This window comes from Parasteatoda tepidariorum, chromosome 3 (assembly GCF_982258835.1).
Source record: "Parasteatoda tepidariorum strain Cologne lab strain chromosome 3, Ptep-v5.0, whole genome shotgun sequence".
NCBI lineage: Eukaryota > Metazoa > Arthropoda > Arachnida > Araneae > Theridiidae > Parasteatoda > Parasteatoda tepidariorum.
This window is the reverse complement of record NC_141757.1, coordinates 76,483,600-76,510,835: the sequence shown is the minus strand read 5'-3', so window position 1 is coordinate 76,510,835 and position 27,236 is coordinate 76,483,600. Positions and strand designations below refer to the sequence as shown.

Sequence of the window (27,236 nt, the reverse complement as noted above, 5' to 3'; positions counted from 1 at the left end):
CTCCAGTTTGAATGCTAAGTTTAGCAGGATATACATAAAATTCAAAAATAATATATTACTATTATTTTTAAGCATTAAAAGATGATACAGAATCTATGTTAAAAAAACATATAACACCTGATATGCTTGTAATAATAAAAACAACACATCAAAAGTTTAAGCTTAATTTTAATAACTGCGTAGCTAATGCTAAAACTTAAATTTGGTAATGTATAAATAGATAAAATATATAACACAAAAATTTACTGATAAATGGTTAAAATTTTCTATTCTCATGGAAATTTTATTATATGTTACCCTGCTGCATCAATGAGTTTCAATTTAACAAGTGTGAAATTAAGATTAAAGTATGGTAACTCCTTTCTGAGTATAGTTTTCACAGTATATTTAAATGATAACTTTATTTTTTCTACAAAAAAAAATATTCTTGAGTATATTAACCAAAACTTTTTTTTAAATGTTACATAAATAAGGATTTTAAGTAAATAAATTTATCTAACCTTGGGTGTAGCTGGTTTTTATCTCAAAGCAGGACAGGCATTAGCATGTATTAAAAAAACAACTTAACACAAAAGATATAATTGTTCAAATGCCACAGTATTACCATTTTCAAATAATATAGCCTATTTCATTAACCATGTCAATTAACGAGGACACAATTTATCTAACTTAGTAAAATGAAAGATAAGATTTTGAATATAGAAGGAAAAAAAATTTGTCAAGAAAAAAAAAAAAAATCTAACAGTTGGCCATAAAAATTAATCACTTAATACCATAAAAATCATGCCATAATTTTACAACTGGAATTTTCAAAATATAAACTAAAGTGGTATTTGAGGAGAAATCAACCAAATTAATATTTTTAGCCTTTTCATTAAATTCTTACATGACTGGACAGGTTGCACATAAAAGGCAAATATTCAACTTTTTTTCCTCTTTCAAACAAATTTAAAGCTTAATAAATTTCTCTAAACTACTCAAAATAACAATAGCACATTGGAAAAAAAAAAAAGAAATACTGGATTTTCAGACTTAAATCAAGTCCAGTTTTTTTTTTTTTTTTTTTTTTTTTTCCCCATTTCAAAATTCAAATTAAGAAAACGTTTGAGAAAAAAATCTTACAAAATGCGTAACATTTTTAATCTTTAAATTTATTTTTATGCTATTAGTTTACATAATTGAAGGGAAAAATAATAAAATATGCTTCCTTTTAAAGAAAATTAAAAGTTTTTAAAGCTTAATAAATAACTCTAAATCAAAGCTAACAATTGCTTTGTTTTGTACCATGACATGCTAATATAGCAAACCCAATTTGTGATTTTTATACTATCATTTTAATACATTCATAAAGAACACATTGTAAAATAATAAAGAATAAAAATTAAAAACTAACAAAGAAACATTTTTTCACCAGGCCAAGTAACATTTACAGAAGGAGTAGTTGGGAGGAAGGATTTATTTATTTGTACTACTTTTATCTACTAATTATATATATTATATCTGAATTATTATTATTTTTTTTTTTTGGTAATAATTTCTTTCACAAAAAATATTTAACACAGCTTCTCTACATAAAAACACGAGAAGTTAGAATAATCGTAAAATTTTAGAATGAACTTAATATGCAAATTTAAACTACTCAAAAAATCTAAAAGGATTGCCAGGGCGAAATGGAGCACGCGCTCGGCCTCTTCCTTGAGCAAGACTTGATATGCTGGGCCTAGTTACAGTTGACGGTGTAGTAGGTCTGGTTATAGTATGAGACACAACAGTTCCATCAGCTTTAGTGTAGCAGATGGAATAACCAGATTCCTTTGATGCACTAGGAGTTTCAACACCAATGCTTTTATTGAGTGCCTGTATAGCTAATTGCTTTTCCATCATTTCTTCAGCAGTCTCAACACGCACAGGAAGAGGTGGATTGTTAACAGCTTTCACAACTTTCAGTTTCATTGCCTGCAACTGAGTACGCTCAGGAGCAGTTAACTTAACGAGTGTAGCTGAGGGCGTAGAGTGTGGTTCTTTCTGGTTTGATAGTTGTTCGCTCATGCCGGCAACATCTGATAAAAGTGAAAGGTTACAAGATGGCTGCTCTGTTGATTCACCACTGTTGGGCTCAGTTTTTTTAATTTTATTTAGGAATGAGCCTTTAACGAGCTGAATCATTTTAGCAGGCTGAGCATTTTGGAAAGCAGAATTTGAAACTAAAAGGGTGGCGGCACTAGCGGAGGGCACCGTAATAATTGTTGATTTAGAAGAAGTTGGAGACGTTGCCTGATTACTTGCTAACAAGCTTATACCGCCAGAGTTTTTTAAGACACTTAAAGGTGTAGAAGAAAAAAATTTGCTTTGTGGAAATACTGCTTGTATCATAGGCGCAGGTGAAGAAGTTGTCTCTGAAGTTGTATTTTCTGGGGTAGGTGACGGCACCAGACCGATAGAGTTACTTTTTATACTCTCAGCAATAGAATTCATTATAGGCTGGTCTAAGACTGTAGAAAAAGTTATTTCTTTGGCAGCTACAGGCGTGTCAGAAACATTTGTGGGAAAAGTAACCATACTTTCTGAATGGGATTGGGGCTCTTTGGCTTTAGCTTCTAATTCTGCCAATGCTTCTTCAGTTTCTTCAGCTGAAACTGTGTCCTCTGGCTCGGGTGGCGTTAGAGGACGAGGCAAGAAGCTGCTATCTCTCCCAAAGGCTTTTTCTACATCAACAGGATCATTCTTTTTTGGCAAAATATTTTTAGAAAAAGGTACTTCTTTTGGGGCTGATTTAGGTGCAGGTTCTTCTTCCTCAATAAAGTTTATACTTTGGCTGAAGAAGCTTTCTTTTGAAGGTTGTGGAGTTTTTGGAGTTTGTCGAAGAGGTTTAGATACTTGCCTTTTACGCCAATTGCTTACTGATTGTCTTCTTGGTCTCTTTTCTTTTAATTTTTTTACTAAAATAAAAAAGAAGAGTAAAATTAAAATGCAACGCATACAAATATGAAATTAAATGGATTTTATAAATAAAGAGTATAGTAAATACCAAAATTTGCTATTAGCACCTAAAAAACATTGCCTAAGGCCAATTACATGAATTTCTTCTTACTTAGTCCTGATCGATTTAGATATTAGGTGTTTTACTTTACAGTGGAATCTTAGTAATTTAGGCTCAGTTAGGAAACCTAGATATATAAAATTTAACTTTGTGCCAATAATTTCTATAGTTCCTATTTCTTTCCAATAACATTGTTAGGGATCTATACCTCTTTGGTAAAATAACAATCAATTTGTTTGTAAATTTAATAAATAGATTTCGCATTTTTCCTTCTGAAATATTTGCTGCATATTACTGATTTGATTTTTTACTAATTATCTAGACTATCTCAACTGTAAAAATAATTGCACGCAATTTTATAGATCTTAAACAGAAGAATTAAAAGTAAACACATTAATAATGTAGAAACTTCCTATAAATAAAATTCTAGACATAAATTAGGCAGATAAATTGAGAGTAATTATACATTTATAATATAAGAACCTTATATCAATTGAAATTCTAAGTAAAAATTAAGTAGATAAAGAGAATTATTACATTTTTTGGATGAACGAGATGATTTTTCATGAGCTGAAGCAGAACTTGATGTGTCAGAGCTTGAGGGCGAATTTCTAGTTTTTTGAGAAGTGGGTGCCTAAAACAAAATTAAAGTAAAATTAAAATGTTATTTTAATTTAAAAAATGAATTATTTAATAACGTAACGATAGTATTTTAAGCACCTTAAAATATTTATCGAAAAGATAGCTTAAAAAAAAAATTTAGTTCAATAACATTACAGATAACGGATGTCCCAAAAAATTTGACGGAATCTGAAAACCTACTGGTGCCTAAAAAATGACTGATGGATTTTGAAAATCAATTAAAATGGAACACAACAAGAAGGTATGGTTTGCAGCCTAATGCTTGGGATACTTAGAAATTTCATCCCATCAGATTGCATATTTAGTCAACTTCCTGTAAATAGGTGGCACTGCAGACATGCAAGAACTGTAGAGAAAATGAATTCGTGACATCCCTAGATGACATACAATTAGTTAGGGAACACACATGAAGGATTTTGATGATGATTTGCAAATGATAAATATTCAGTGAATATTTATCATTTTGAAGTATCACCCTCTCAAACCACATCTGTGTACACAAGAGGAGCAATTTCCAAACCAAGTCTTCATTTTCTATAGCACCCTATTGGCGGAAAGTTTAACTATATGTGCAATTTGGTGGGATGAAATTTCCTAATTTCTCAAGCATAATGCCGCAAACCATACATTTTAATGGTATTATGTTGTTTTTATTGAATCCATCAAACCCCAACCCATCAGTCATTTTTGAGACACTCAGTATTAGCATGGAATAACATATCATAGATATGCAGATTAATTACTTCAATTAAAATATGCAATCAAATACAAAAACAAGTTTTTCTGAATAAATAATTTTGTCTTAACAGAAGAAGATTCCAAACTTTAAAAGTATTAAAATTTTTAAGTTGTCACAAAAAATAAAATAATTTCAAAATAATGATAATTTAAAACAAAAAAAAGCAGTAACTTTTCGAAGAAATATTTATCACTTTTCAAATATTTGTAAAATCCACAAAGCTTGATAATTGTTTATTACCATCCTCAGAACTGATTATTATAGATATATTTACACACATTAAATAATGAAAAGTCATAAATGTTATTAAGATGTGTACCTTGTGCGGAAAGCCGAAGGACAAATTGGATAAATTCCTTTTATTTTTCCAGTATTAAAATATCAACAATAATCATTCTAGAACATTTTAATGTGAGAATAAATTTACAGATTATTGGAAACATCAAATTCTTAGTAATTATCTATATATCATTTAAAAATTTTAAATAATTACTTTTTAATATTATGTTTTCTAATAGAATGACTAATTCCTTAACAGGTTTTAAAACCTTGTTAACACTGTTATTGTCCATATTTAAAAATTTAGAGAACACTAATACTTTTATAAGTGTAGAATTCAATAAATGTTTCTGAGTTTGTATGGAGAAAATAAAGATTTCAACTTTAAATATTATGAGCAAAACACAGGGTTGTAACAAAGATGCAAGCCAACATTATCTGAAATATGATTGAAATGCTCTTGTCTATAATTATAATTAACAGTAAATTAAGGAGAATATATGTATTAATACTTTAAAGAACTTTTATAATGCTAACAGTATAAGGTATCAACAATTGTTGTAATAGATATGGGAGTTTACCTACGTAGCCTCACCATATTTGAATCATGTAAGAAATTGAAAACATAAAGGGGAAAAGAAAAGAAATAGATGAATCTTAAATGTTTGTTAGCAAAAACTGGGAATCTATTTCTTCAATTGTTAAAGGTATTATGGATCATGTTAAAAAAAATAAATATGCTTATATTATAAATACATCGTAATAAATTTCAGTTTTAAAATAATACAAAAGTTACATGCTTTATCAATAGCCCATATAAATGTCTTAATGCCATCATAATATTATACTATCATTTGTTAATTACTGAAAAGTTTTATCAATTTGAAGCTTAGTGTATATATCACTTTTCCTTAATTAATTCAACTATATTTTTAACTTAACAATATTCACTATTATTCTCCTCAGATATGTGGTATTTATCTATGCCTGTGAATTATATCAATTCATTTTAATTTGTGGGTCGCAATCCTAAATGAGATATATTAAGTTTAGAGATTTGGTTCAGAAAAATCTTTACTGAGTTTGGATAATTTTCATATTCAACATATAATCTCTATGTATATTACATACCAAATACCTATATACATTCGTGTCAGTTCGATTATGATAAACTTTTCTGATTGAAAATATGTTCTAGGTAAAAAGAAAAGTCTAAGAAATCATACAACACCAGCTGATAATAAATTAAACGTACAATCAGACTAATAGAAAAAATGCATAACCAGATGGAAAAAGTATACAAATCAATGTATACCTTTTTAAGACAAGTTCATACATTCGATAAGATTAACATATTACATAATTTTCTGCTAAGAGTAAAATATTCTCTTCATATTTAGGTAAAAAAATAATAATCACCTTAAGTTTAAAAATAATAATAACCTTAATTTTAAACTGAATTGTTTAATACCAAGTTGCAAACTATAAAAACTTCTTGATCAAAACATTAACGTAGAATTACGAATGGAAATGGAATGAAAAATGATTTTAATTGACTAAGGAAAAAAAAAATTTTTAACATTGTATTTAATATAAGGTATATATTTTTCAATTACAATAAATATAATATACAGATATAATATATTATATCTAGGTATAATATAATATATTATATATTTTTCAACTGAATTCAGTTTTATGTCTTAATATGTGTAAAAAATATATATGTTTCATTAACAATGTAAATAGAATTGTATCACTTTGTAATAGGAGTAATACATTATTTATTGTAGATACTTTATCGGTTTATAACTTCAAACAGTTTTTAAGCCAACTATTCAACATGCAAGTTAGAAACATTTCAGGCCACGATGAAAGATTTGTAATATTTTAAATATCATTTTAAGTATTTGCAATATTTTTTTAAAAAATTCTTATAATAATTATTAATTAAATATCAAAAGATTAAATTATTTTAATTAACTTGATAATGAATAAACTTAAAATACAAATCAAAGAAATTTGTTTAAAAATAAAGTTTTTCATTTATTTAGACCATCAAAAAAGTCCCTTAAAGAAAGAAAAATTTAATTCTTGCAATAGTTATAACATTTACAAAAAAAAAAAAGGAAAAAAAAAGAACTTGAAAAGGAAACAAAATGAAAAATAATACAAAAGAAAATAAAAACTTTATTGATAATAACAAAAATATAACAAAAATATTTTACAAATTAACACCTTTACTTATAAATTTATATCAAATAAATAAAAAATAATTAGTATTTCAAAACAGTATTCAACGGCTACTTTGAACATACAAAAATAAATATAAAATTAGCAAAATGAAACAAAAATATCACAGCCAGAGCTATTTAAAAAATATTTCAGTTGGCAAATCATATAAGATTTGCACAACAATCTCACTCATTTTTAAATCTTTCCAAAAAATATATATACAACTGATAGTCACAATATTATTATTTTTTCTTTTTTACAAAGTTCAAACCTGTTTTGAAACATGATGCCTGGGTCGCTTCCGAACAGGAGATAGTTCAGGAGAATACTCTCTGGGTTTCCTTCTTTTCCTTTTACCTTCATCTTCAGGTTTCCATTCAACATCAATCTCATCAGGTTCTTCTTCCATAATGGGTGTGCAAGCTTTAGTAGAGGTAATAGCTGAAGTCGAAGGCATTTTCACAACAATGGACATCAAAAATTCACTAACTTCATCCTAGTCATAAATAAATATAGCTAAATCTTTGATGCATAATTACTTACTGAAATAAATTTATATATTAAATTAATATTATAGTTTAAATAATAAAAATTCATTCAAATTTCCCTGAATAATCTTTTTGAGTCGATCAGTGAAGTTAACTGTTTAATCCTTGTTAATGAGGCAAATTTTCGCATAATTTTCTGATAATAAATTGAGTCATTGTAGAAATTAATACAAATATAAAAATACTCAAGTTGATTCTAAAATCAATATTTATTAAATAAGAAATAAGTAATGGAATGTTGGTATGGAATATTTATTGCCTATTGATAGCAATAAGATCAACAAACTAAATAATTTGATATATTAAAAATTTAACTATCAAAGTATAAGGCTATATATCATACAGAAGATTTAAAATCACATTTAAAATAGGCAATGGATCAAACTCCAAATGCTAGAAGTCGGCTTTATGAATCCGACATAATTGGTAGCTCATTTTGATTTCAAAAAAGTGCTTTTCAAGAAAAAACCATTGTAAAGATGCATAATTAAGTTATAAAAAAAATATTACAATATTTCACTTCATATTATTCATAATTACCAATATGCAACGATCAACCATTGTTTGAGTCACACACTCCTGTTTTAACTTTGCAGGGCACATTCTAAGCATATCATCAGCACCTCCTACAACAACTAAACCAGTCTCTGCTTTCATTCGTGATCTAAAATCTTCAATGTCATCAGTAGAACACATGCTTGCACACTGTCCAACAATAAAAAGTGTTGGTACTTGATTATCCAGGAGAGGATCATTCAAATCCTGAATAATGGAAAAACAATTCATTTTTTTAGAAGCATAATTATGTTATAAACCTATTTCTCTCCAACTTAAAAGAATAAATAAAATGGCTTTTAAAGCATGATTCAAATTCTGATAAGTCAAAAATAAATAAATAATTAAAAAAAAAAAAAACATTTATATATTTTAGACTTAAAAAAATCCCAAATGATAATATATAATATTAAAAAATGTAATGTGCTGCTATTTCAGTTAACTTAACCTTACATTTTGTCTTGGCACCCAAAAATTAAATGACTTAGAAACTTGAAATTGAGAAGATGTGTAGAAAATGTTCATCGTGAAATAGGATGTAGTAAAAAAAAGTTAGCAGTTGATAACTGGATACTTGCAAGCAAGGTCACGAGTGGGTCAGCTAATCAGGTTCAACCCACACACATATGAACTTGCTGGCAGGTATCCAATTAAATCTGATTCGAAAATTGATTGAGCTTAATAATAATCGCAAGACTTAAGGCTGTAATGTTAACGCGCCATGCACAATCACATGATTAGACACAACCATATGATTAGTTGCAAGTACCCACTACAAGTTTAACAACTCAAACTTATAGTAACATAATAAGTTACTATAAGTTTAACAGTTTGTAATTCTTAAACTAATGTTTAAGAATTACAAACTGTTAAACTCATAGTAACGCTAGACAACTCATAGAAATGTAACTACAGAATTGAAATTTAATGTTCTGGTAAAAGGGTCATTTTTGTTTATAAATTTAGCACCAAGTTTTTTCTTCTTTTTTTCAAAAAATTTTTTTTCCCTTTGTTTGAAAGTTTTTGAACATTTTCTCACTTATTTTGCTTTAAATAATGACTATTTAGTCATCGTTGTAGGAATATTTATCCACATTTTTCAAAATCTTTTTGAGTTCACACTTACGTTAAGGTAAAAGAAAATTTTTTCTTAAAAAAAATAAAGAAAGAGATTAGATGTTTCCTGACATAAATAGTAATATTTATGTTGAGATTTTTTAAACAATTTCAACATAATTTGTTCTGTTTTTCATAATTTTTATCAGGCTAATTTCGATCAGGCGGATATGAAAAACTTAATTTGATATTTAAAGAAAAAAAAACCTATCCTATTTAAAATGTTATAATGATGTAATTCTTGTTAGCAAGTAAAATGCTTCTAAATTAAAAATAATTTCCACTAAAATAGATACATTTTTGATATTGTATAAAAAATGATAATGAACACACTTTTACTGCATAAAATAAATTTTAAAAAATAAAAAAATAGGATACTTAATTATAAAAAACTAAGAAAAATTAGACTTACCCCACGAGAACCATTAACTCCAGTTAATGGAAAACCTAAAGAGATAACAGCATCAACTGGAGCTTGAAGAGCAATCTAATAAAAATAGTTTAAAAATTCACTGTAATAGTTAAAAAAGTCATTATAATTTAAAACATTTGTTAACTTATTTTTAATCAATATACAGTATAGTATATTTTTAAATATACTATACTATGCTGTACATATTCTTATAAGTTCATTCATCATTTAAATTTTTCCAAAGAATAATTGCCATAGATGATTTTGAATCAATTGTAATTGATTATTTATTTTCTAAGCTTATAACGATTTTTTTTTCAGGTTTTAAGCTAAATAAATATTCTTATCTTTTGTTTAGGCACTAAATATATATAATTTAAATGTTAAGAAATGGATCACAATCATTTATATAAATAATAAAAAAAGGTCAGCATACATACATGACATGCAATCAATCCTCCAATAGTCCACCCCAAGAGTATCAAAGGTCTGTTAGGATAGTGATTCTTTAACTAAATAAAACACGAAACAAATAAAACTGCTGATTTTTAATATAATTCTATATACTTTGCATTAGAATAAGTTGTAAAATTTATATAAAGAAAGAAACAGAAAAATCAATTTCATGATAGCTTTATAAATAAGGGGAAAAGAAATGCATAATTAAAATATGATAAACTCTCTCTATTTCTTCTCAAGTTATTACTTCAAAAATTAAATTGGAACATGGAAACTTGGATAAATGACAGGGCTCAAAAAACCGCCCATCCTCGGCGGTCAAAAATTCCTCGGGGACAACAAATTTCTCGAATCCAACGCCCGCGCGGACGGCCATTTGTCCGTTAATGTTCGTGATACACTTTCAATTTTTTTTATCTTACAAGAGTCTAGCGCCTCACTTCTAAAATGACCCTCTAATCTAGAAAAACAGCAACATACAGTGCATGGTGGAATTAATGTTTTCTCTGTCTGGGAGCACTGCAGCGGTTGAAAGAGGCTTTTCAGCAATGAACTTACAAAAAAACACATTACATACTGGTCTTAAACAAGAGTTAAACGCAATTATGAACATCTACCTAAATGGAAAACCCCTTTCAGTTTTCTGTGTGGAAGCCTCTGTAAATCATTGGCTTGATTGCGGAACTGGCAAACGTCATATTTGATTCATTTAAAAAATGCAGAACCATTAAATAAATTGACATTCCAGATAACTTGACCTTTGTCATTTAAATTATTTCCTAAAAGAAATAAATTATTTCATAAAAGAAATACTAGGTTTTGCTATTAGTAACCTAGTATTTCTTTTATTACTGTATAATGTAATCCTAGTAACTACTAATTCATTGTGCAATTTATATAAATGTTAGTAATAAATAAGAGAAAATTATATTTTTATTTATTTAGAAGCTACGGGTTAGTTTCAAAGGAGGACGGGTACATTGTTGGACAAGCCGCCCTCGGGGACGGGTAAAATGTCTGAGTTTTTTCGAGCCCTGATATATGATATTTATTCATTCATTTTAACTATATTATGGCAAATAAGGGTAAGTTTAAGAAAAAAGCTGTCATATTTTCGATTGCAGCATCAATCATTATTTAAGCAATTTTATGTTCCTAATTCCACTTTTTGAAATGGCAATCTTTATACTTGCATTATCCTCTCCTGGCAAACAACGGGCATCATTTTTTTTCTACAATTTATTTTTTTTCAATTGTAGACAACTCAGTTAATTTTGCCCCCATTTCAACATTTATAAATACTGTGAATACGAATCGCAATGTGTGATTCTTAAATTGCCAAAATAAGATATGCGATGTGTATCACTTAATCATCGTGTGTAATTAATAAGTGGGTAATCACATAAATAAGAATTGAAGTAAATGATTTTTAAATAGACTGAAAACAAATCACGATGAACATGAAAGTTGAACATAAAATGTGGTTGCTGTGGGGATGCATTATGCGTGAGTGCCTGCTTTTGAACCAATATATATATTAGAATTACATTGGATGGAAAAATAAAGAAAGTGTTGCACAAATTTCTTGTTGAGGTCTTTTGATTTAAAAAAATGGAGAAAATTAACTAACTACAGAAAATTGGGAGAGAATAGCGAAATAAGGAAGTTTCTCCATAAAAATAAGAGTTGACATGTATGAAATTATAAGGAAGGAAGAGAGAAAGAAGCTTTTTATCTATTTCTCTTACATGTAGTGCTTTTAAGGCACCAAAACAGAGATAATTGCTGCCAACAATGGAAGAAGACTATTACCATACTTGGCACACTGCGAAGAACTGGTACACATTTCATTATCTATTTTGTTTCATATAGAACAAAATTTCTTTTTTTTCTCTAAATTTAGTATGATTTAAATTTAAAACAATTATTGTAAAATATTCCCTTCTTTGTAAAATATTCCAGATGTAAATTCAGCAGTGGGATATTTAGTTTTTTTGATCAACAATTTTATAAGGTTTTGGATCAGTCAAACAATTTATTTTTTAATTTTGAAACTGTTTAAAACAATGATTATGCTTTTTTTATACATTCAATCATTTCTAATTAGCTTAATTTAACAAACAAATCTTCGCAAGAATCATTTTGTGGAGAAGATTGGTTTTATGCTGGAATACATTATCTCATCCTTCAAGCTTTTTTTTCTTTTGGGGCATTTTTCTATGAAAACGCCTATTTAGATATGAGAAAAGATAGCTTAGATAGATTCATGAAACAACTCCTTTATTGAAAATTATATACTCATTTCATGCTATACACTACAGATATTCTATTTAAGCTAGTAAGCTTTTTGTCAGTAAATATACTTTTTTATGTGTGAAATGTGTTGTAACATTATTAAAACATCAAGAGTAATAATGCCTGCTAAATAATTTGTAAATTTTTTTTATATTTAAGAACTGAACCACATTTATGTCAGACTTTTTAAAAACATTGATGTTGTCCTATACAGAAGAAAACAAAGCTATTTTATTTACCAAGCAAATTTAGAATATCAATGTTAGTAACTGTCTATCATTTATGCAAAATCTATAAATTTTACAGAGTTAATAATATTTAGGTAATTTAAATAATAGTTAGGTAATTCAGAAGACCAAACTACACAAAATGTCCAATTAATTTATTTTTATAACAACAAAATTTTTTTATCAAAATCAATTGACACTTGATGATTCACAAATAAAAAACTAATTTTTTGAAAGTGTATCGATAAAATCATTTTTTATTGCTTTCTACACTAGCATAATAAAACATGTACAAATAGTCTAATTAGGTCTATCTAATGAAATAACATTTAATTTTATAAAGTAGAAGAGAATTAAGTAATTAAAATAACAACATTCTTTTCCACAGGATGTTTGGATCAATAATTATAAAAGGTGCAGGTTTAAATATTTGATCAATTAGTTGTATATGTTTAATATATGATTAAAATTTACATAGTTCTAAGAAATACAGTATTTTTACAAAATTATCATTATATTTCTTTTCATTATTAATTTTGATTGAGTTATATTAATGCTAAAAAATTTACTAGAATTTTAAAAGAAAACTATACGCTAAAAAAAGGATATGCTTGCACCATAACAATATAAAAATATTCACACAATACCAAAATAAATGTTTGGATAACATATTTGATAAAATAAAAAAGTTCTGATAAAATGGGAATCATCTTATGCATTCATTAACTTATTATTGAAAGGAATACAAAATAAAACTATAAAAATTCCAAGGTACCTCAGTAACTTTATTTTTAACAGAAGACATAATTTGATCCAAGCAATCTTCAAGTGTACCAGGTACTTCTTCATCTAGAGTCACAGGGATATTCATTACTTTACACATTGAACTAAGGTTACTATGCCAAAACCTTAACCTTGGAGAACGAGAATTAATGGTTTGTTGATTAGGTGAACTTGGGCAAATTAAGATAATGGCATTTCCAGGTAGTTTCTTCTGCAAAGAAATAATTAAGGTCAAGATAAATATAAGAAAATCTTATGACAAATTATTCAATATCTCTTTTTAAAAAATCCTCTACTTCTGATTTCAAAAGGAAGTTATTATTTATGATTTGGAAGGAAAAAAAAGCCTATAAACCATTTTTTCTTTTTATTAATAAAAATAGTTTTAAATTTAATAACAAAATATTAATAACTTTTTGCCCATAAAAGTAATAAAGCATAATCACTACACCTATTCGAAAAATATTGCTGAAAATTCTTTTCTGTATAAATATGTAGTAAATTATTAATAACATGTAAGTTTAAATACTTAAAAATAAATTTACTGTTTATATAATTAGGAATTTATATTTAATGATCATTGAGTTTTAATTACAAAAATGTCGCACTTGCTAGGCATCTTAATGTAAATTTTTTGTATGAGACAGTTATATCATAATTAACAGCAACTTGTATGAATTTACTAACTGGTTTGTGTTGACTCAAAACAGGAAGAACTGGATCCCATGGTTTTTTCAAATATTGAATAACAGTATCATTTGCAGCAAATCCAGTACAAGCTTGAAGAATTCTATCCACTAATAAAGGAACCTAGAAGAAAATACAAAAACTATATAATAATATACTAAGTTACTATGTCAGGGGTAATTGTGAGACGAATTAAAAAATTCTGAAAATTTTGCATGCATAAAGTCAATATCAAATTATCTACCATATATGTTTAAAATAATTTTTTAGGCTAAGATTTTTAATTAAATTATCTATCTATAAAGAATATCACACCTTTAAAAAAACTAATTTAAGAAAATATGAACTGGAATATTGGAATATTTAAAAACGTTTGAGCACAAATCGAGATATTTAAGTTTTAAATCGTGTAAATATGAGTTGTAATGTGTGATTCTTAAACAATGTGTAACTTTTATATCAGGTAAATACGAAAACCAATGTTTGGTATTAAAATTGTGTGAATATAAATCGAGATAGTAATGGATTCTGGCACAGTTTCAAAAACTCAAAATATCGAAAATCTGTCCAACCAAAAGGATCAAATTAGCGGCGGAATCACATGTATGTAAACAAGATTTAGTCATAATGTAAATTTTTGGATTGCAGAACTACATCAACAATTCGTCAGATTATGAGTTTTTGATTTACGGAAGCTCACGAACCAGTGGACTTGAGACATGCAAAAACTCACATGCCATGCTCTCTACTTTTCAGTCTCAGAAAAGTAATAATAATAATAATAAAAAAAAAAATTAAAAAAAAAAAACAGAATTCTGGGTGTACTCAAAATACAATCACTCCTGCTATGTACAATAATTAGTTATTCAATTAGTTTTATGTCATGAAAAAAACTAACAAAAAAAATGAACATGAAAACTTACTTTTGCTCTTAATGTTTGTAGAATTTCCACATAAGATATCATTATGGAAACATCAGAGCTGAGTAGTTTTTTATGAAGCCATGACAAAAGTTCAATATTCTAGGGAAAGAAAAGATAGAAAAAAAATTAACAATATATAACATTACATCACAATGAGATTTTATTTTTAGAGAACTGAAGAAAATAAGATTATCTTGACAATGATCTAGATTTGTTATTATAAATTTAAAAATAAAAAAAAAATATGTAAGAAAAGGAAAACAAATATGCATATTTTGTTAGTGATGCATGCTAGGTTTTTACTAAAAATACTAATATTACTGCATACTAATATCATAAAACATTTGTACACAAGGAAAACTGTACTTAGAAAATTTATATCATTTAAAAAAATTTCTTTTGTACTTACAACCCTTAATTGTTACAAAACTGAGTTATAGTTTCCATAAACAGTCAACTCACAAAGCATGCAGATTGGCTTTAATTTTATTTTAACAACTGAGTGCAATTTTAACAGAATACATAACAGCTTAGAGAATTTTCCAAAAAAAAAAATTTTTTTTTCTTGCTGGGTAACTTATCAATTTAGGGGTTCAGCAATTTAATTCTAGACAAAAAGAGATAAACCTACAACAAAGACAAATGATCAGCTAAGTGAGATCAGGTTAAAAAGGTTACCTTTCTTTTATTAGGTAGAATATAATCAAATCTGGTTAATAGATAGAGACAGTTGGCCAACTTTATAATCTTTACTGTACTAATATTTCGGACACATCTACAGGGGTCTGTCCAGGCCGAATTCACTACTGTTTAGCGGTATTCAATTTTGGATAAAACGATAGTTTCACAAATTCAACTTTAAGAAAAACAGTAGTTTCACAAAATACTTTTTCTTAAAATTTTATTTTTGTATCCCTTAAGAAACTATAAATCTATATTTTTACCATGTTTTTGTGTTGATTTTTTAATATAATTTTTAATTTTTCACAAATTATGTGTAAATTTTCATAAAATAGGTTCTTTTCAGAAAAACCTAGACAGACCCCTGATCTATACATTAATTATTATTTTGTTTTCGATGATTCAAAGTGCAACAAAGGGAAATAATTATTACAAAGCACATTCTGAAGCAAATATTCATAATTTCATTAAATACAAAAGCGAACATCAGAAGTGCCTGTGCTGTCATGCTAAATGATCAAGTTATAAAAGTTTGCTTTCTGCTATTAAGTAAAATATAATCACTTCTGGATAACAGAAAGCAACTTAGACAGGTGGTCAACTTTACACTGAATTAGTGTTTTAGACATATACATCTACCAATAATCTAGATTTGATTTTTTTTTTTTTTTGATGGCCTAAAGTGTAATAGAACTACATAGAAATTAAAGAATAAATTTTAAAATTCTATTTGTTATGAACTGTTTGCTAAGGTGGAGCAAAGTGGGTATATGGTTATGCAAGTGTTGTATGATAGGGATAATATTATTTTTTTTTTATATTCCGGTAACAACTTTAGAAAACACATCATACTCTATATTTTATAATGAAACAGCTAACAAAAATAATTTCATTGTTTGATTATAGCCCTACATAGTAATTTTAACGCTGAAAGCGACATTTCCTTTAAATTTCCTTTTTTAAAGAGTAAAGTGATATGGGGAAATAGCAATATAACAGACATAGCATACAATTAAAAAAATTATCAAAATAGCATAATGGTACAAATTAGTAAGCATAAAGATATCGATGAGTTTTCAAGCAAGTTTCTGCCTTCATTGGCAGATATTTTTTATGAAAAATTAAATGGTGTCATTAAAACAACTAAATTGAATAAAATACACGTGCGTAATAAAAGTAAAAATACTTTAAATTATCACTATAGATAATAATTTTTACATTCTCATTTAGATTTTAAATAAACCAAAAACTAATATGGTTTTCTTGCCTTTTGCTGAAATTGTGTAGAGTTCCGGAAAATCTGAAGTGAAATCTAATTTTGACAGTCACGAGCATTATCTCATTAATTTATTAATACTAAGAAGAAGGGAAAAAAAAAATTTTTTTCAGCATTAATTTCTTTTAAATTTAATCAAGATACATTTAATTAAGAGAATTTTTATTTCTAAAATAATTCCATATGTTTTATGTGATACATTACACTGATTTTAGAACTATAATCAAAACATGCTCTTTGAATGCATTACTGTAAGAAGAACAAAAATAGATATGTCATGCTTCATATTTAATCTATATAAATCCAATATATATAAAATGCTTGAGAGTTTTCAGTAAAACAAATTTTATGGCTTAGTTTTAGAGTCTTCTTTTAAAAAAAAGGCTTACGTCAGGTATGATACATCTGAAGTATTCATGCTAAGTGATCATGTTAAAAAGGTTTGCTTTCTTTTATTAGGGAAAATATAATCAGTTCTTCGTAATAGAAGACACCTTAGGCAGGTTGTTAACTTTTCACTGCACTAATATTTCGGACACATGCATCTATCAATTACTTCGATTTTTTGTTCTTAATTACCCGAAGTGTAACTAAGAGAAGTAATCATTACAAAACATATTCTGAAGTATATATTCCTAAATTCAATAAATACAAAAGCTTGTATCAGAAAGTATGATATATCTAGGTGTTTATGATATATTGTCTGTTTAATTATATTCCAAGTAATTCTAATGAAGGTAAAATAAAGCAAAGACTATGTTTTTTAGAAATAAGTCTGCCTGAAATGTTTATATATTAACATTCTTTGTACCAAACAAATTTAACATATTCTGCAAAATAAATGATAGTTCAGAACAGTAAAATACATTATAATAAATAGGAGAAATAAAAGTTTTTCTCTCTGTAGTCAGATTTAGCAAGTTTTTTTGAGAATTTTTAAAAAATTGGAGATGGAAACTGACTAATAAAAGTGATAACAATAATAAGTAATAATTAAGATATGAGGAATAATATGTCTTCCAGCGCACCTGTTATAAAATGAAATAATATGGTTATACAGAACCTAATATCAATTCATCAGATGGCAAGGCATTTTCTCCTAACTGTAAGACGACGAGATATTTGAAAATAACAATAATTAATTCCAATATTTAGACAAGTGCCACAATTGAAACAAATTTCTCCAGGCATCACTTTTTTTAAAAAAAATTTAAGATATGTAATTAAATTAAACGAAATTTTTAAAAAATCTGAAAACGCTTTAGTAACAGTTGCTATACTAACCCAAAATACCATTCCAAACATCTGTCTCAATTGTCTTGATGTTTTATCCGTAGCAATCCTTCGTTTTAGTGGTTCATCTACTGTTCCTCTAAATGTTAGTTTAGCTAGTCTATCTGAATTCACAATGCTAATAACTTGCTGATACAGTTTCTTTTGATGAGGATCACAGCTATCCCTAGAAAATTTCGAAATATATTAGCAGAATAAATTTTTTAAATGGTAGGAACAAATATATTAAATGCCATGAAACATCTGAATGAATTCAAAGTTTTACAATTTAAACAATAGTAAAAAGCAAAATCCAAATGGTAGCATAAAATTCATGTCATTATCAATCCAAAAGTACAAATGTGGGTAAGAATTACCAACAGTCAAGAACTGATAATCCAAGAACCCATAGTCCAGCAGCACCTACAGTTTAGCACTAGAAGGATGTCTGTTGAGAAGAGAGAAAGAAAAAAAAATTCTTTGTTCTGATTGATGAGGACATCAGCACCACATGATCAGTATGTGGTGTTTTGATTCAGTTCCCTCATTGACAGATTGTTTTTGGGAGTGAATGGTTAGGTGAAGCGCATCAGTCGAGAAGTAGGAAATAGGAGGGAAAAACAGTCTCATTGCTCTTATAAATATATTCATAAGTGAGTATTATGAGTATCATATAATCGGCACAATATGTTTTACTTCCATTCCCTCTCCAACAGATTTCTCTGGAGTTGATTGGTGGGTGAAGCCCATTAGTTAAGAATGGAAAAAATTTCTTGCCGTTCTTATTGATGGGGTGAACAGCATCACTTGATTCTTAATCTTCTTCTATAAATTTCTTTCATTTTAATAAAATTTTGCTTTTGGCTCTCACAAAAATATAACTTTTTATTTGTTGGAACATTACAATTTTAGAAAGGACAGAATTTTGTGAAAGAATAGTTATCAGAGTTTAGAATTTTGTGAAGAAACTGCAGTTCAGTCAAATTTTAGGAAGTATACATTCTATTTTAAAGACGGGCTTGTAAAATTGTCAAGTTATTTTTCTAAAGTCTTGAAATATTATTATGAACATTAGCTCCAAGAGAATACAGAAGAGAAAAAACCAAACTTGACACACACACTAAAATAAAAATAATAGGTGGAAAAAAAAATTTTTAGAAAGAAATTTTTAATCATACAATGTCAACACACAGAGTTAATTCTAGGTGGGGTTTGCAGGACGGGGCGACCCATTTGCGCTTTGAATAAAAACATTTTGATATACGTGCCCAAAGAATCTGAACACGCACCCTGACATACTAAAAGGGGTGGTGGAACAGCCTATTAGCGCCGATCTTCTGGTGAATACACGTGCTTTTCTGATTATTTTTTCGGCAGAAATAAATTTCGTTTTGGCCTTAATTAATAAAATTTCCTGACCATTTATCGACGATTTTTCAAATTCCGATATATTTAATACATTATTACAACTTGCACATTTTGAACTTGAGAGTTATCACTTTTTTGATTTACAGTGATCTCGATTTGTGACAATTCCATCGTAATTTCACGACGTTTGATGATAATTTTTTTGGAAGCTATTTATAATTTTTTCGCCCATTTTCACATGGTTTATTAAATTTTATATTTATAATACTATGTTATTACGTCCGTCAAAATTACAACTAGCAGTGTTTTCACTACAGCACGAGAATCTCGTATATTTTTTTATTTTCTCGCATTAAAAAATTATTACTGCGAGAAATTCGCGCATTCTATACATCAATTTCAAAATTCGCGAATTTCTTGCATTTTGGAAAAAGCTTCGAATTACGCCATTTAGAATAAAATCCGTTTCACTTTTCTTTCTGGATCTTTCATTATTTTCAACATCTGCCCCATTATCTAGCTTCCCTATTTACCAGTATTGTTCAGAACCTTTTTGAACAACAAACACAACCACGGAACCCCTTTCAGAACACATTTCTCTGCAACCACGTGTTTACCGTAGGTAAGGTTTCTTCATGTAAGACGTTCAAATTTTTTATGCACTTAAGTAAGATGGACAAATACCTTGTAAAGGCAAAATCTTCTATGATGATGCACCGAAAATATTCAATGCTTTAAAAAATAGAAGACGTTAAAAATGTATTATAATTAAAAAAAAGAGTTTTTTTCAAGAGTTTTTGTGTTTTCTTAGTCTTTAGAAACCTCACTTAACTTTTTGAAATCTCACCATGTTTTTGAGAAAGGGTGAGAAATTCTCACCCATTTTTTTTTCAATGATGAAAACACTGAACTAGGGTTATCTCTACTTATATGTTTGATTCGTGATGATTTTATCATAATTTCACTGTGTTTGCTGATGTTTTTTCAGAAGTTAGTAACTTCTTTTTTGGCCTCTCTTACATGGTCCTTCAAATTCTGATATGTTTAATACGATATTATCACAACGTTCGCAATTCAAATTTGAGTTATCACTATTTGATGCGATAGATTTGTGATGATTCTATCACAATGTCTCGTCGCTTCATGATAAATTTTTCGGCAGTTATATATCATTTTATCAACCCTCTTCACATGGTTTTTTAAATTTGATATTTTTAATACGATCCGATGTTCGAATTTGATTTATCAGTATTTAATACGCTCGATTTGTGACAATTTCAGCGTAATTTTACGTCGTTTAATGATTCATTTATTCAAAAGTTGGCATTTTTTTCTTTGTTTTTTTTCCCATATGAATTTTCGAGTATTTAATGTGCTCGATTCGTGACAATTCAACTGCACTTTTACGTCGTTTGATGTTAATTTTTCGCATGGAAATTTTTTAAATATGATAAAAAATCTTTTTAATATGATGTTGTCATGGGTGCAAGTTGGAAAAAAGGCCAAGACTGAAAATTTTTGGACTGAAATACCTAACATACACAATACCCCCTTGACATATGCAAACTATCTAAGAAAGCTTTACCATAATACATCAAGTTTAAGTACTGTACAAAAAATATTTATTCATCTGTGTTTTGATAAAATAACAACAGGACATAAGAAAGTAGACCAATAACGTAGACCTAAAAAATAATTTTAAGGACAGAAATTTTTCTTCTTCCAATTTCCGTCTTCGAGTCAGTCTCGTTTCCGTCTTACTTCCGTCCGCGGACATTTTCGAAAGACGGAAATCCGTCCTGGGAACGGAAGACTTGCACCCATGGATGTTGTTATGACATACGAATTTTGAATCTGCGTTATCACTATTTAATATGTTCAATCTCTGATGATTCTATCGCAATTTCATGTCGTTTGATAGTGGTTACTATGGTATGATTTATGGAAAATATTAATCATTTTTAGTCTCTTTAACATGCTTTGTCAAATATCAATATGCTTAATACGCTGTTCGAATTTGAGATATCACTATTTAATGCGTTCGTTTCATGACAATTCTATCACAATTCAACACAATTTTTGATAGGTGTTATGGCAGTTATTTATCACTTTATCGGCCCCTCTCGAATGAGCACTACCTAATAATTTTAAAAAACAAATTAATGTAAAATACTTATTGATTTAGTATTTTAATTAATAAGTAATAATACTTAGTCAATTAAATCTTTTATTTATTTATTTTTTTAATGCAGCAGGGTATTTTTTTACTGAAACTTTTCTTCTTCTACTGTACTTGTTTACTGAAAATATCCACAACTGCAATTTTGTACTGTAATATGGGATCAAGCTTTTATCCAGTATTCTGATAATTATAATATCCATGTCATATAATTTTAGGTCTGAGTTCAGTTAATTAAAAAGTAAAATTAAATATTTTATTTATCTATCATAATATTTTTAAATAACTTTAGTATAAAGAACTTAGGTATTCTATTAAATCAAAATATGCTAATAGGAAAAGATTACAAAAAAAAAATGAATGTAATAAATAATATAAAACAGTGTAAATAATAAAACAATTATTAACTTACAAGTCCAATTCTTCTGGTTTACGTTCAACGTCAGAAAAATGAGCAGAAAACTGCAAATTCCTTTCTAATTCATCAATAACTTTTCTTGTACTCATGTTATCAAATGGTGAAGTTATTGGCTCATCACAAGTTTCTATGTCAATTTCTTCATTTTCATTTCTAAAAAAAAAGGCAATGACTTATTTATGAAATTTTTAATTCCATATGTGCATGCAATGCTCATTAACAAAGTTTACAAATATGTATGTATATACATATATATATATCCAGCACAACAAATAAAAAAAAATAGGTTAGTTTACACGACTACAACTTTTGTAAGCACAAAGAATCTAAGACTTGGTTAGCAAGTAATAGAGCTTCATTAAAGAAATCAAACACGTATATCAGAAAGGGTAAAAATATATTCAACTAAAAGTACCTTGTCTAAAATTAAACTATGCAAAAGTATGCATCATCATATGAAAGCTATATCAGGGGTCTGGCCAAAAATTTTGTGAAAGGTCCGTTTTTGTAAAATTGTGAAAAAATTACTCGTAATTTGGGAATTTAAAATAAACGTTAAGTCACATTCTTCAAATCAGGGTCCGCTTTTGTGAATTTGTGCAAATAGGGTCCGTTACGGCCAGGGTTCACCAAGTGGGCCCACTTTGAAAAAACCCGCCCGGGTTTTATTGGGTGGGCCCACCTTGAAAAAACCCACTTGGAACGATAAGTGGGTTTTTTCAAAAAAAAAATGTATTTTTTTTTTACTAGAACTTATTGTTTCACATTTAATTTTATATAATTTATTGTGCAGCATAAATTTGTCAAATAGAGTTGCATGATTTATATGATTAAGTTTTTAATATTAGTAAAGTAAAAGAAACTCAAATATTCATATAATTTTTATAGTAGGTGCTATTGAAAACTTCAAGTGGGTTTTTTCAAAAAAGTAATATTTTAATGATATTAAATCAAATAAAAATTTAAATAATATAGTCTGAAAAGATCAATTTTTCAACTATAGTTGCATGCTTTATATATTAATAAACAGGTAATATAATACATACAGGTAATATAATAATATAATATATTAAAAAAAATTGAAAAGAAACAATTTTTTTCTTTTTTTACCAAGTGATACATTAACAAATTTAAACAGTTTTATTTTCTAGCTTAAGAAAAAAAAAAGCTAAAACTTTTTATAGGAGAACTTTTTAAAATTATTTATCTAAAAATGAAATCCTTTTCTAGGGTTAATTATTTGAAAACAAATGGGACAAGTAACTGATACTCTTTATAATTATACATAGTTTTAATTTCACTTTCTATTAATCTTATTATAGAAACATGTAAGACCATTAAATATTTATTTCAGTTTTTTATTTAACTCAAGTCAGATGAAATTTTAGTTTTTACTGATTATAAATATTTACAGATTATAATTTTATAATGGGTAATATCCATATGTTTAATAAAAATAGTAAATAAATGTGTGTGAAAACAAAGAGATTAATAAACTTGTTCCTTTTATATTACTGCATTTATATTTATTTATATTTTATAATTCTTGAGTTAAAAAATTATGAAACGTAATGTACTTAAAAATAAAGAAGATCCAAATATGTATTAGTGATAATGCGCCATTTAAACTTAATATAAAATACATATAACCAGGGTTCCCCAAGTGGGCCCACTTTGAAAAAACCCACTTGGTGGTTTTTTTCACAAATTGTTTTTTTTTTTAAATTTGGTTCAAAAAGAAGTATCTCCTAATACTATCATTGGACATATCGTTGAAGTTAACAAATATTTTAGAAATGTGCATCAAGCACATGGATGGGCAAATGAAAAAAACTGCTTGATGACCAATGATACTAGGTGGAATTCATATTGTGAGCGCGTAAAAACTTTTGCCAATAATTACCATAAATATGAAGAGATTGTTCTTGAACAATTTTATATGTCAAAAAAATTAAATAATGTTGGGCTTTACCAATAAACTATCAATTGGGAAAAACAGATATCAATTGTTTCTGAAGCTTTAAAAAAGCTTCAACCAGAAAACATTTCAATTTCAGAACCTGTTGAAATATGAATTAACTTACTATCGTGTGATGAATTAGAATCCCATAAACATTTTGTTAAAAGATCAGGCTGTTCAGCCACATCATTTATCAGCATATGCATCCTGGATCCCGAAACAAGGGGACAATTTTTAAATGATGAACAAGACCAATTAGCAGAAAGCTGTCTTTTTAAGCATCATCCAGAATTTCTGCCACGTGTTATGGCATCCAAAATTTCCGATCCTGAATACTTTCCAAAATCAATGATGCTTGACACTGTTATTGAACAGTTTTCATCAAAAAATAGTGGAAAATTATGGCAAAAAAATAAATAAATAAGTAAATAAATAAAATTCCTAGCTTCCACAAAATTTCTGTCAATTCTTCTTTCTTTGCACTCAGCACCAGCATTTTCTGTCTCTATCGAAAGACACTTTTCAACTTTCGGTTTGGTGCAGAGTAAACTTCGAAATAGATTAGGAATAGATAAAGCTACAAAACTCGTAAAAGTGTATTGCCATCTAAGAGAGAAATGTAGACACTTTGAATCTGTTGTATGATAATAATAATAAAAGAAAAAATTGACCTTTTTTTTAAGTTAACTCTTAACATCTGCTGACAATTTTTAACTATTTGGAGAAAGTTTATCACAATTAAAAAACAGTTAAAAATTAAAATATTACTTTTAAGATTTTTTAAATATTTTTAAGATTTCATTTGAATACAATTTATTTTGTTTCTTTTAATCATGTTTAAAAATATTGAAATCAAACAAACAAAAATTTATTAAGTGATACATTAAACAACAATAAACAAATTTAAAGTTTTATTATCTGATTTTAAAAAAATGAGCTATAACTTTTTATATATGCTTTTTAATAATTTTAAGATTAATTTGTTTTTTGAAACTATAAAGTTAAAATGCATATATTTATCTAAATATTTGAAAAAAGGGACAAGTAACTGATACTCTTTATAATTATACATAATTTTAATTTCACTTTCTATTAATCGTATTATAAAAACATTGAAGACCATTAAATATTTATTCCAGTTTAATTTTATTACAGGTAAAAGTCAGATGAAATTTTAGTGTTTACTTATACAATACTATTTAATAAATAAAAATATTTTCACAGTAAAATTTATGAGCACTAAATGAAAAAACCCAATTTTCCCCGGGTTTTTTCAAATAAAACCCAATTTTCCCCGGGTTTTTTCAATAAAACCCAGGCGGGTTGGGTTTTTTCAAAAATCCCCGGGTTTTTTCAAACCCTGGTTATGGCAAAAAAAAACTTTTCCAAGGAGTTCTTAAATTGTAAAGATATACAAGATTATGCTCAAAACTGTAAAATTATAATTAAAAAAATTCAATTTTAAAAAATAAACAATAATTGCTGCTACTATTTTAGAGATGCAACATACAAATATTTGGTATTTACTGCCTATACTGCTAAACGCAGAATATTCATTCCGAACGAATGAAGGAAGGAGCTTCTGCCAAAGACAAAACATACTTCATTTGCATTTGTCTTTCTTTCCCCGCAACCTTCATGAGAAGAATTTATTCGATTAACAAAACAATAATGAAGATAAACAAATTTGTGAAGGGTCCGATTAAAAGATAAATTATTTTATGAAGGGTCCGTTTTCAAGTTAAAATATTTTGTGAAGGGTCCGTTTTTAGGAAAAGATATTTTGTGAAGGGTCGTTAACGGACCCAAATTTCTTCTAAACAGACCCCTGAATAGGGTGACTTAGTCCGAACAATTTAACAAAATCATACTCTGACAGTAGGGAATTTTAAACTTTACAAAAGAGCTCTATATATGATTAACATACATGTTATAAGGTGGATGGGGATATCTTTGAAGTCCTTTCATGAAAATCAAACGAGCAGGCTTAGTACGATGAGAATCTGGATGAGCATTCCATGGTTTGACATAATTATGATCAATTATTAGGGTTTCTTTTTCTTGCCCGGAGACTTTTCTTAAATATTGTTCCACAGACATATATTTAATTTCAAAAGACATTTTTTGCACGATCACAGAACAAAGAGTTCAAATCAACAAAGTAACTGAGTGAATATAAATAAATAAAAAGCAATTTAATCTCATCAAAATGTTCATATTAATTATTTTTTTATAAGAATATTTCAGAGAAACATAAATACTGAGTTTAACGGTAGTGAATCTTCTAAAAAGTTACTACGCATTGTAAAAGTTGGTGAGGCTTATTTGTTTTCATTTAAACTTGTTTGGAAGATAATATTCTTTCTTGCTCTGCTTGTAATCTTTACACATTTATCAATTTCTAAACACTGATTTGGTTTGCTTATAGCTTACAGCAAAATAACTTAAGAGCCGTTCTTGCTACATTCAATTTTTTCTGCATGCATCGTGATTGGAGAAATTCTTGAAAAATCACCAATCGGGTCCTCATTAAAAAATGGAGACAGTGAAAATTGTCCTTACATGGTCGACAGCGAAAAAATGATTGACTAGTTTTTCACAGGATTCTTACTCGAAAACGTCGTTTATTGAGCGATGTCCTCAGGCTTATTTTACTTTTTGCTTATTTCGCTAAAACTCGGGAACTAGTAACAGAATAAAAATTGCACACGATTATGAAAAGTGTCCAAAACAGAACTTTATGGAAGGAAGAAATTTTTATTATTTGCTTTACAAATGATCGGAACAATTCTTTTTAAATAATGCAATTAACAAATAAACAACAAGGACAATTAATAAATTCAATAATAATAAATTATTTTTTGAATGGAATTATTTTTGGCTAAATTAGTTTGATTATTGGTGTACGGAGTGATAGCTCAATAGTTAAAATTGAAGGTAATGCGGACTGTATGTTCACGCATGAGCTTGCATTTACGCTCTTAACAATTCAATCAACAAGAACAAGAGTGAATAGTTCAAAGGGTTACTAAATGATGAAACAATCTCGCCAAACGGTAATTCAACACCAAACAATTGGGTTCATAGTGAGATACGCAAAAAATAAAATTAATATTAAGGTTGAATTCATATACGAAACCGA

The 27,236-nt window shown here is 27.7% G+C and overlaps 1 protein-coding gene across 2 annotated transcripts; it reads right to left on the bottom strand.

Annotated features, from left to right (window-relative positions):
- Positions 1–515: 515 nt before the first annotated feature.
- Positions 516–26,473, bottom strand: Rcd1 (Reduction in Cnn dots 1). Of its 2 annotated transcripts, none has more exons than XM_043044839.3 (12): positions 26,022–26,473; positions 22,129–22,287; positions 18,182–18,356; positions 14,941–15,039; positions 14,018–14,140; positions 13,323–13,541; positions 10,007–10,078; positions 9,567–9,641; positions 8,024–8,245; positions 7,207–7,431; positions 3,578–3,674; positions 516–2,939 (listed from the first exon to the last, which is right to left on the bottom strand). In XM_043044839.3, the coding sequence occupies exons 1-12, from the start codon at positions 26,213–26,215 to the stop codon at positions 1,636–1,638; spliced, it is 2,964 nt and encodes a 987-aa protein (XP_042900773.2). In that variant the 5' UTR covers positions 26,216–26,473; the 3' UTR covers positions 516–1,635. The 2 variants fall into 2 exon arrangements, with proteins under 2 accessions (XP_042900773.2, XP_087015749.1); XM_087159623.1 differs by having other exon boundaries at positions 26,356–26,426.
- Positions 26,474–27,236: the final 763 nt, after the last annotated feature.